The 12,273-nt window shown below is 37.6% G+C and overlaps 1 protein-coding gene across 3 annotated transcripts in view; it reads right to left on the bottom strand.

Moving 5' to 3' along the window:
- The window catches only part of LAMA2 (laminin subunit alpha 2), a 609,036-nt gene extending 597,244 nt beyond the window's left edge, over positions 1 to 11,792 (bottom strand). For all 3 annotated transcript variants that reach the window (XM_042939791.1, XM_042939793.1, XM_042939792.1), the window contains exons 1-2: positions 11,524 to 11,792; positions 11,147 to 11,360 (exon numbers count right to left, since the gene is read on the bottom strand). In XM_042939791.1, coding sequence (XP_042795725.1) covers positions 11,147 to 11,267 — 121 coding nt within the window. In that variant the 5' untranslated portion in view covers positions 11,268 to 11,360; positions 11,524 to 11,792. The remainder of the gene's footprint in view (positions 1 to 11,146; positions 11,361 to 11,523) is intronic.
- Positions 11,793 to 12,273: the final 481 nt, after the last annotated feature.

Here is a 12,273-nt window from a genome sequence, read left to right as displayed (position 1 = left end):
TTCTCAGCACATCTTAGGTAGCACAATGCCAGAAACCCTATGGATAAAATCAGTTTTTAAAAACTGACAAAAAATATTTTGTACAAACTTAAGGAAGATATAATTACAAAGAATGAAAAAATATTTTGAAGAATTTCTAAATGTATCATTGTCTACATATAAATTTACCTATGGCTATGTGCAAAATAAGTAAAGATAGGATATGCGTGTTAATATACTTCCCTTCCATATGAATTAACTTTTTTTATGTTACTGGGAGGTATACAGCAAAAAAAAAAAAGGAAGGAAGGAGGAAGGAGGAAGATGTGTCATGATTCTCAATCCAGAAGAACTCAAACTAAGTACATTAAGAGCCATTGGGAGAAAAAATCAAAGAAAAGGGATGAAGCAGAACTTCACGAACCATCAGTGCCTTTGGCCAAACCTGTCATTTATTATAATAACGAATAGTATTATTATTATTAATAACATTATTTGTATCACACATTTTATTAATCCTTTATAACACCTCAGTAAGACAAATTTGAACATTATATTCTTTTTTTAATGGAAATTTAATTTCAGAATAGGTAAATGACTTATGTATTGTTTAAGGTGACATCTTAGGAAGAGCTGGAGGCAAAACTTGTATCCTGGAGTTCTGACTTCAAATCCAGTGATTTTTCTAATGTTCCAGAGTGAAAAACTGAATGGTTGCACTACCTGTTAAACGTGACTGAAACTTTCTGAAGAGCAAAAGAGCCTATGGAAAGTTTTTTGTCTGAAACTATTTCAAAATGTGATATTCCCAAGATTAGAAAAAGCAGGTCTCCCTAGAGACCTGTTGAGGCTATAGGATTTCCTGAGGGACATTTGGTTTTGGTTTTGTAGAAATCTACCATTAGCTTTAATATACAGGAAGACACACTAAAAATTTTCCCAATCTGAGCACTGGGTGTTGTATGGAAACCAATTTGACAATAAATTTCATATATTGAAAAAAAATTAAAAAAAAAAATTTCCCAATCTAGGTTAGTATTAACTAATATATTCCAATCATATATTAAATAATATATATATAATATATAGTATTAAATAATATATCTTGGAATATATTATTACACCATTTTTTTTAACCTTAGTGTATAGAAAGAATCCAAAAGAGGGTCTATGCTGAGAGCTTTTCCACTGACAACCATCCTGACATTAACTTCCACTGTGTGTCAAATATACTGAATTGTCATCTCTACTCAAATGTCAGTGAAAACATGTGCTTCATAGGCTAAAATGATAACTAATCTTTATAGAGCACTCATTATGTTCCATGCATTTTTATAACCTAACACATATATTAAGACTTCTCTAAAAAATAGTTTATTAATCCCTAATAAAAACATGTCCAAAAATGAGAAATTTGTAGAAAAAAAAGTTTATTATATCATCTTTGAAATATAAATAGCCACAAAGTATTGCTAAAATTTCCATCCTGTTACGTATCTCAATCACTTCTCACGTTGAGCTACCAACATAACTATTAGCTAATTATAGGACCTTGGGTTTCTTCCTATCTCTGTTACTGGCTTGTTGTTGTGTGACCTTGGTAGAATTCTTCCATCTTTCTTCAATGACGTAGCTTGACATCTATAATCTCTTAGGGTCTACTCAAAGAAACTTTTAGAATGTTTTGCTCTTCTTAAGTAAAAGTGATGTCATATGTACTGCAAATATCCTTTTTGAACTTTATGATCGAGTAATAAAGAAAAAGAGGAGCAAATATTTACTAATTAGCTGCCAAGTATTTTCACATGTACTATCTAATTTAATTTTACTTTACTAATAGGAAGTTTAAATTCCGTTGACTTGGGTTTTTGATCCCAATAAAAGAGTGGTAACATGGCTATGAATTCCATTCTTGCCATCTCCCAAAGCCACTTTTTCTACTAGTCAAAGTTCTCTCCAAAGCAGGGGAATGTATGCAGAAATTGAAGGTTCAAAGGTTATGTTAATGGATATTTTTTGCAGGCTAAGCTATAAAGTTCAGAATAGCAAAACACTATAAAATAAATTCCAATTAAAGCTGAATCCATACATTCGTGTTTTCAAGTATATAAGCAAATTCCTTCATAAACGGCCTCAGCTGAGTTTGGTATACCACAGTGTTGGAGAAAAAGTGCTGTTTTAAGCCAGAATTTCCTGACACCAAGACAGTTTTTAAACTTAATTCAGTTTTCTTGAAGCATTTTGAAAACTCACACTTTTTGAGGTCCTAATAGATGCTCCACGTTTTATATTCATTGTTTTATATACTCCTCACAACAAACCAATGAGATAAAGTAGCTCCCTGAAATGACTATTGTTCTACTTCTTGTTCTGTTTCATACTTTCAGCCTTATTCAGTAATTGAAAACGGCATAGCAGGCAATAAGCCAGAAAATTATGGTGACTATACAGGCTTTAGAAAAAAATATATTTGATATGGCAAACTCTACTAACCTCATTTCCCCTTTAGAATAGTACCTTGTATGTTGCAAGCAACTTAAAAGTTATTACACCTTAGAGTTTTAATGGTACAGCTACTGGACTAAAAAACATAATGATCTCACTTGCAATTTATTCTGTGGCTCGTAATCATTTGTCAAGGCAACTAGGCTTTTCTGCAAATTCAAAGTTTAGACTCCCTTATTCTAGATTTTTTGATAAAACTGAAACTCTGATTTAAGAAAACAAATCAAAAGCTCAATATCTTAGTATATTAAATACACTAATATGAATACACTAAATACACTAATTGGGTACTGAGTTCTAAACTATAAATGTTACCTGCAGCACACTGACTGGTGTCCTACATACACACCCTCTCAAAATGTAGGAGGTTTGCAAAATTTCCTGTTCTAACAGAGAAGTTCAATTTCAAACTGAACTCTTTAAATCTTTTTATAGAAATGCCAGTGTTCTACATTTTTTCAAAAGGAATTTTGAGATTAACTCTTCTCTGAATCAGGTATGTCTGTTTGGTTCTAGCTCTTCTCATTCACATATATATATATTGACCATTTTTTTAAATAATTCATTACATAATAAATACCAGTATGTTTCTAGCCTACTGAAGTAATTTATGTAAGGTGACTTAAGAAAAACCAATAATCAAGCTTATAGTCCAGTGTCCAGTAATCCAAATTCTAAGAATTTAAAGGCTAAAATTTGATGAGTATTTTTACTTTTATGCACAGTTCTAAGTAATGTGTATGTATTTATGCATAGTTTTGTGTGTGTTTAAATGAAAAAGATCCTTAAAGATGACACATTTTCTTGTTCCTTCATAATACCTAGTAACTCTCTGTTTTAAATTACTCTACTAACATAACTCAGAAATGGATATGGGATTTTTTTCAAGGTTTTTTGTTTGTTTGTTTGTTTGTTTGTTTGTTTAAGGATCTCAAAGTCCAAAAGAGACAGCAATGTAGGATCTATAAAATCAGAAGCAGGAACATATCCTAATTTCTAATCCTAAAACTCGCACTGGAATTTGTTTACCCTTGACAAGTTGCAAGGCATCGACTCTTCCTTCTATAAAATGAGGAGGATTGTATTAACCTACTAAACAGTGATGCTGTGAATATACATGTATTAATGCTCACAATATGCTAGATACTATTAAACCAATCTAAAGCATCTGGCACTCAGGATGCAGTTCTACAAAGAGCCTTTCAGGGGAGCACAGCTTGGTGGTCAACTAAGAGGACCTTACATGGAGAAGCTCCGTTAATCTTGCGCAAAGTGACTTTCCTAAGTGCCAGGCACTAAACAGTTCCTCAGGCCTTCATCATTCGTTATTTGCATAGATTAACTTTCCATTGGAACTAGATTAGGCATGAACAGAAAGCCAGTGTTATGAACAATAACCCCTAACAGACTACCTCTATGATCTTTTTCTAAATGTCACATGTCCAAATAAAAACAAAATAGCACAAGGCTTCCACTTTAAAATCCACATTCAAGATGACTGGAAAAAAACAGCTTTATTACCCATACCCTACATCTTTGACAAGCAAATGTCTAGTTTTAACTCATCATGTAAACTTAGATTATGCCTCAAAACTATATTTAGATCATACTTATCAGTGGCTTTTAGCAGGAAGATTTAAGTGAAGTTCTGCCATACGTATTTTCTTAAAAATTACATTTGTTAGAAATATCTCCTTGAAAACCACACTTTATTCACAAGCAGGAGAGGAGAGGAGAGGAGAGGAGAGGAGAGGAGAGGAGAGGAGAGGAGAGGAGAGGAGAGGAGAGAGGACAGAAGGGAGGGAGGGAGGGCAGGAAAGAGAAAAGTTATGTAATTTTCTTCTAAATCTTCTTCTAAATGATATAATTTAGTCAGGCTGAAATTGCATTACTTTACTCCAAAGGTTACTGCAAGACTTACAGTGATCCTTAAAGAAGTTATAAAAATCGAAACAGAGCATAGAATAAGCTTCTGATTGTAAAAATAGGTAACATTTCAAAGTTCATTTTATAAAAGAAGGCATCAGATCAATACATCATTGTGTCATTTTTAGCAACAGTAGCTAAACTTTAGCTCTGGTACTGAAAGGAATGATAAAGAGAAAGAGAGAGAGAGAACTCCAAGGTATACATATATTTATGTGGGATTGTGAACAACTTATTTTTAACATGAACATTCATTAAAATTACTCTAAGAAATCTATGGCATGTTTCTAAGACACTGGGCAAATTAAAAGGATATGAAGAAGTTCCCTGCACTTCAGTTGTGTTAAGGTATTGCAATTCTTTTAATCGTGTAATAGGATTGAGATGCCAAAAGGAAAAAAAAAAGAAATTTTACAAAAATGCACTTGAGTTTCACAATGATAAGTCTGCTGAAGTGGAATACTCTGGAATGGAGTCACTTATATATGCTCTAAAAATGGAAAGTATGGGGAAGGAAACAGATCTCAATTAGTACCATATTGGTCTAGTCCAGTGGATTAAAGCCTATCTGGGAAAAGAAATATTACCTATTCTTTCATCCATTTAACTCTGCTCAAAACTCTCCAATACCACCCATCTCATTCAGACTATAAGGCAGAATTCTTTACAATGATCCTAGTTCCCCATTACTTCCCTGACCCTTCTCACTGTGATCTAACTGTAGACCTTCACAAGCCTTTCCCTGTGCTAAGAATATTAACTCTTTCACCTGATATCTGTGTGAATCATTCCCCCAACACCTTCAAGGATTTTCTCAGATGTGACCTTCTCAATGAGGTCAACCTTTATCACTCTATTTAAAATAGCAACCAAACTCTCTCCACTCCTAGAACTCATGACTTCTCTCACCCTGGTATATCTGTTTGTCCAGGAATGTCATCAATTTGTTTGTCCAGGAATCTCATTGAATTTATGAGTACCTATAAAATATAGGTATTCGTATGTTACTTATTCACTATATATTCATCATATTCCTGTCTGCCTTCTCCACCCTAAGTAGAATACAAACTCCATAAAGGCAGGATTTTTTTTCTGTCTTTACCTACTGAACACATTCATTCATTAACCACATTCCAAGACACATAGTCCGATGACCACCAATTTCCTGCACAAATTCTGGCCTTTGAATGCAGTCTTAGCAATCCATACAGTCCAGAATTCGTCTTCTTTCTACCTGACTGGTATACACGGAGCCTGGCATGAGTCTTGAAAACCATGTGCCAATCTAGTTTTGTCTTCCTCTAACCTCTACTTAGTTTTCTCAGTTACTGCAGCTAGGCTTCTTCCTAAATTCCGGCCTATCAGCTCAGTTCAAAGCTATGACAAATCTTATAAACCCCAATCTTCTATATTAGAAGCATAAACAGTTTGTCTGACCACTAACAATACTTTCTTCCTGATCTTTTTCACAGTCTCCAGTTGCTAAATAAGAACATACGGCAAACTGGAGAGATGACCTGGGGTCACCATTCTTTATTATTTTTTTAAGTGTTTACTTATTTTTAGAGAGGAGAGAGAGAGAAGACACATGCATGTACATGCATGTGAGTGGGGGAGGGGCAGAAAGAAAGGGAGAGGATCCCGAGCAGGCTCTGCACTGTCAGTGTGGAGCCCAGTGTGGGGCTCAATCTCATGAACCATGAGATCATGACCTGAGCTAAAGTCAAAATCGGAAGTTCAATGGACTGAACCCCAATGGTCAGGTGCTCTGACCTTTCTTTTCTTTCTTTTCTTTCTTTCTTTCTTTCTTTCTTTCTTTCTTTCTTTCTTTCTTTCTTTCCTTCTCCTCCTCCTCCTCCTTCTTCTTCTTCCCCTGCTTGAAAACTTCCAGGTATTATCTATTGTTGTTGTTATTGTTATTATTTATTATTACCCTGCTTGGAAACTTCCAGCTATGCTCCTCCCATGCGGTAGAATCCTACTGAATAGTTATACTGACTGGAATCAAGCATGCGTTTGACACATTCTTTGGACTTCTAATTTAAACGACTAGCCACCCCACTAATCTTGCTATGCATAGGCTGGGTTGAGGTTATCGGTCCCTATTCTACTATTTCTTCTTCTTCTCATGGTGCAGAACTGCGGCCCCATAATGCTAAAGCAGATTATGAAAGATGTGAAACGTCACAAAAAGTTTCAGGGAATTTTTTTTATCATTTAATGCTAAATCTGTTTGGATTAAAAGAAGGAAAAATAATCCCATCTCAGAGGTCCAATTTGAAAAGTCAAGCACAAACGTCTTTGTCATTGTATTTATTAAATGTATGAACAGAAGAAATTGTGACAATTATCTGCTTTAAATAAATGAGGACTGAGAAAATATTGAGATGTGACTAAAAGTCAACTTTTTTGAGTCATCGCTACTGCAATACAATTCAATGGTGTAAACATTCTAAGTCCTACTATTTCAGAAAATCTTCTAATTTAACTAAACCTCTCCCATAAAAATATACACTCATGTTTTTCTTACAGCTTAGTTGGTTTAACTCTCAAGATACCTACTGGACTTTATAATTATACCTGAAGAAGGTGAAAACTATGATTTTTACAGTGGAGGGAACAGGTGCCCCATATTTCAGAGTGAATTAAGTATGAACTGACAGCACATGAGGTTTTTTTCATCATCCCTGGCTACTCTTGAAGGAGATTCTGATCATTATTCTGCATGATATCCTAGGAGAGAAAACTCTTGGGAACAAGAATGATCAGCAATTTGTATACATTGACATGTAAGATAAAAAATATAAATTTTATGTTTTTTTTAGAAAAACCTACCAGATCTATAATAGTCAATGTTGAATATGTTCTTATTCTCAGCCCTACATTTTATCTGATATGAATCATTTTTACTGAAGTGTGAGGCCAGTATGTAGTGATCAAGCCAACATATGTACATAAAAGTTACATATGTAGCAAAAGTGATACAAAAAAAATTAATTCCAATTTTATGACTACAGTAAATCTCAGGTAATTTATGAAACATTCTCATATTTTATAGCACAGAATGTTTTAGAAGTGTGCAATTGATGGTGATGTGAATATTCCATATGAAATTTTTAAGTATTCATGCCAAAAATGAGTGAAGATCATCTCAAACATGTTTTTATTTTAAATCCCAGAAGACATCTAAAAACACATTTATATGCCTTTAGTATAGTCTTGACATTTTTAAGAATTAAAAAGTTCAAATACAAATATGCACTCCAAAAACAATAGAACATAATACTAGAATCTTGGACTTTGAAAAGAACTGGAGACTTGATGAATCCTCACTGTGCCTCTGTAAAGGCATTTCATCCTAAATCATCCCTGACAGGTGGCACACCTGATCATGAATGGACATTTCCAGAAACGAGTTGCTCCAACACAACCCAGTAATTTCTGAACAGCTTAAACAAGAGGAGCAGAGAAAAGGAGGAAGTTTCTTCTTATTTAATTCAAACCTTTCCCTTTGTCATATTGTTCTATGGATCTGAGTTCAGGATTTAGAAAGGACATTTTATTCTCTCTTCCATTAAACACCATTCCTAAATTTTTTTTTATTGCTTTTTATTTTTGAGAGAGGGAGAGAGAGAAAGAGCGCACATGCGCGTATGCATGAGCGGGGGAGGGGAGAGAAAGAGGGAAACAGAATCTGAAGCAGGCTCCAGGTTCTGAGCTGTCAGTATAGAGCATGACATGGGGTTTGAACCCACAAATTGCAAGATCATGACCTGAGCCAAAGTCAGATGCTTAACTGACTGAGCCAACCAGGCACCACAGAATTCATTCTAGTCAGTGCTCCGCTAAGAAGGTCAATGCTAATATAATCAAAAAGGAGAAGTTGATGATAGCCTAAAACTTCTTCAGTTGCACTCATATCCAATGATCTTCACTGAGAGTATGTTTTAACAGAACATTAAAAAGAAAACATGGCCCCAGAATAAATGGAAAGACATCTTAGTATCACAAAAAGGAAACTTCAGCATAAACAATACTGGAAGTGTTTTTAGTTGTTAAAAATTAAGTTACTATCAGTTGCATGAATATAAGTCACGACTACTCCAAGCCTTCAGTTTTAAATTTGTTCAATAAGAATTGAAGGTGAAATAAGTTAATATATACACGGCGTGTTTAATTATGAAATGCTATATAAATTTAAGGTATTATAAAAGAGATTTTATATATACTTTTAATATTAACAAGTTCCAACAATTTATCCCTGAGCCAATCTTTCAATGTATTCCAAATGATCTATAATACACAATATATTCTAGAATGCAGAAAATAGTAGCCTAGGGGCGCCTGGGTGGCTCAGTTGGTTGGGCTGTCGACTTCCACTCAGGTCTTGATCTAGTGGTCTGTGAGTTTGAGCCCTGCCTCGGGCTCTGTGCTGACAGCTCAGAGCTTGGAGACTGCTTTGGATTCTGTGTCTCCCTCTCTCTCTGCACCTTCCTGCTCACACTCTGGGTCTCTCTCTCCCTCTCCCAAAAAGAAATAAACAGTAAAAAAATTAAAATAAAAATAGTGGTCTATAGGTAGACACCATCTTATAGCTATTTTGCACAGAATTCCTTATTGTGTGTAGCATTCAACAGAATGGCAGTATAAACTTTCCCTTTTGCATTGACCTTACTTTATGCCTGGACCATAGAAATTGGAGTCAGTTTTATCTCAGATAAAACAGAGACAGAAAGAGAAAAGGAGAGGAGGGAAAGAGGAAGGAGAGGAGGGAAAGAGGAAGGAGAGGAGGGAAAGAGGAAGGAGAGGAGGGAAAGAGGAAGGAGAGGAGGGAAAGAGGAAGGAGAGGAGGGAAAGAGGAAGGAGAGGAGAAAGGAGAAAGGAGGAGGAGGAAGGAGGAGGAGAGAGGAGGAGGAGGAGGAGGAGGAGGAAGGAGGAGGAGAGAGGAGGAGGAGGAGGAGGAGGAGAGAGGAGGAGGAGGAGGAGGAGGAGGAGGAGGAGGAGGAGGAGGAGGAGGAGAAGGAGGAGAAGGAGGAGAAGGAGGAGAAGAAGAAGAAAAGGAGGAGGAGGAGGAGGAAGAAGGAGGAAGAGAAGAAGGAGGAGGAGAGGAGAAGGGGAGGAGAGGGTGAAGGAGGGGAGGGGTGGGAGGAGAAAGAATGAGGAGGGTGGGCAGCCCACTAGGAAATTTCTTTGAGACTACTTTGCATGCTTTGAACTTCTGCCCCACTCCAAATGAACAGCACTGGTGTTTCTGGTCTCTCTGTACTCCCAGCTGCTTGACATTATTAAAGTACTATGTATTGTTAAAACATATCATATAACTAAGCAAGGCTAATATTTTAAAGTAGCATTTTAAAAAATCAGCTGCCAGAGATATACTCTCAAAATCACTCTCATAAATTCTATTAATTAAGCCATGTTGACCCCATTTTACCTCGCAGAGAAGGAAAAGCAAAAATAGAAGAAAAAAGTTATATAGTGAACTTAAGGTCATTTTTATTCTAGGAATTTTAATCAGGGAGCTATTATTGTAGCAAGCAGATTATTTTCTTACTCCTTTTAAGATAAAATAGTACTGCTAGAAATGTTAGATTATAAGAAGAAAAACTATCAGAATGGTTAGATGTAGCTTTATTCCAGTTAACTAAAAGAGGGAATAAGTATATTTCAAAACTTTGACAGATTTGGTCTCATCAAAACTTTCAAAAGTTGCTAACCTCCAGATTTTGTACTCTTGCGGTAAATATTTTGATATTTGAAATCAAATCTTAAATATTCTTTACTTTAGTACAAGTTTTCCAACTCACAAAAATGTTGCTGAAATGATGTATTCATTATAAATTCTGTTTTAAAACGCGGTACATGTGCTTCTTTGAAAATTCATGACATTAAAATAACTCTTCAAAGACTCCCAAGAGTATCAGAAATTATATGCATGTAAACATCACAGCGCTCTGAGGAGAATAATTTGGATTACATCAAATACCACTGTTTTCCAAAGCCCCCGTGAAGTGTATATGTGGTCACTGTGGTCTTAATTCACATACACATGACATAGAAGTCCTATCTGTATTTAAGCCAGAGGAGAAATTTCACTATAATAAATAGGATACCTGAGATAGAACGTGGGTCAGAAAAAATTGAGGCTGGAAGTCCCATTGCCACGAAAGAAAAAAAAACACTTGACTTTACAAACTCTGTTCAAACAGTTAGAAACAAAGTCCTTCAAAAAAAGAAAGAAACAAAGAAACAAAGAAAGAAACAAAGAAACAAAGAAAGAAAAAAAGAAGAAAAAGAAAAGAAAAAGAAAAAGAAAAAAGAAAAAAGAAAGCTGATGTATCAGCTGCCCTCGATAAAGTTCCAAAATGAACCTCAGCTTGGGAAACATTTCTCTGCAGGGATGGACTCTGATTTGGAAAAACTTATTGTTCAATTGGTTAAAAGTTTGCTTCTTTGAAAGACTTCGGAACCCAGCTGGGAGTATGTATAAGCGACAGCAAGTTCTCTCAGAACGAACAACGAGAAACGCTTCACGTTCTTTGGGGGGAGGTAGGCAATCCCTCCAACCCCCGGACAGGGTACTCAGGACGCTGAAAGCGAGTTTGCATCAAGCTTAGCCCCTCTCGCCCCAAGCGCACTCCCCAGGGGCCAAGCCAGAAAACGGTCCCTGCCCCGGACTGTCGTCGGAAGAAGGGACGGCAAAGGATGGAATCTAGAGCCCGTTCCTCGACTGTACCTCTTTGCTGATGTGCCTGTGGCTGCCGCGGCCGCTGTTGCAGCTGTGGCCTCTGGGCCTGGCCGCCCCCGAGGCCCCCGCTGAGCAGCAGGACCAGGAGGACCCCGGCGGCTCCGGGCATTGCGGTGGCCGGGAGCGGATCCGCTTCTCAGGAGCCCGAGGAGTCGCGGCCGCCCAGTCCCCGGGTCCGGCTTGTGAGCTGAAGGAGCAGCAGCTGCTGGGGAAGAGGAGGAGACAGCCCCCCTCCTGGCTTTGGCTCTGCCGCCGCCAGAGGGTGGGGGGAGAAAGAGGACACTCCCCCTCCCTCCCCTTTTCCCGGGCCCTCGTCCCACAGCCGTCCAGGCACAGGCCCTTAAAGGGTCCTCCGTGAAACAGACCTTTCCAGAGCCGCCCTTCCCTCGGAGAGGGACCGTTCCTTAGCTTGAGCTGTTCGCTGAACTTCTTTTAAATTAGAGGAGGTAATTGATATGAAAGCGCTTTGTGATCTGTAAAATCTCTACACATGGGAGGCATTATCGGGAGGAAATCTGCACAGCTGGGAACTTGGCCGAAGCTGAGTCAATGTACCTCCAGAGAAAGGCCTGGCAAAACTGTGTGTGGGCGCCGTGTATCCAGGTGACCCAACGCTCGATAGACACAGGACCCTCCCGATGGCCGGGGTGGCTGCGAAGTTACCATGGGGTGAAGTTGGTCCTGGGCCTCAGCAGGTCAGGCCAGAGGACTTACTTATTGCTTAATAGACAACTGTCAGGGCAACAGGGGTGGGACAAAAAGAAACTCCCTTGCTCCACTGCAACGCTTATGACCAATATAAAGGCTAAAAGTAAGGTTTTCAGTTCAGTCACTGGACATTTATTTAAATTGAATAAAGGCCTTAGGGACCATTTCCTTTCAGGCTCCAAATTTCATCTCTTCCAGCCCCTATTGCTTTTCTTTAACCCAGAATTTCTGCAAGTTTTTCTGCCACCCCCAGATTCAAATGACAGCTCCTTCCTGGTCTCCCGTCTGTCTGTGTTTTATGGTCTGAGGTTCTCACAGTGTTTGAGAGCTCCTTATTGGGTCTTTATGGGACTCACACGATGTCTTCCCGCTTACTCAGTGGCTGGGAGTACTGCTGACATTAGTGT

The sequence above is a fragment of the Panthera leo genome, chromosome B2 (assembly GCF_018350215.1).
Source record: "Panthera leo isolate Ple1 chromosome B2, P.leo_Ple1_pat1.1, whole genome shotgun sequence".
NCBI classification, from domain to species: Eukaryota; Metazoa; Chordata; class Mammalia; order Carnivora; family Felidae; genus Panthera; species Panthera leo.
This window is presented reverse-complemented; position numbering and strand designations above follow the sequence as displayed.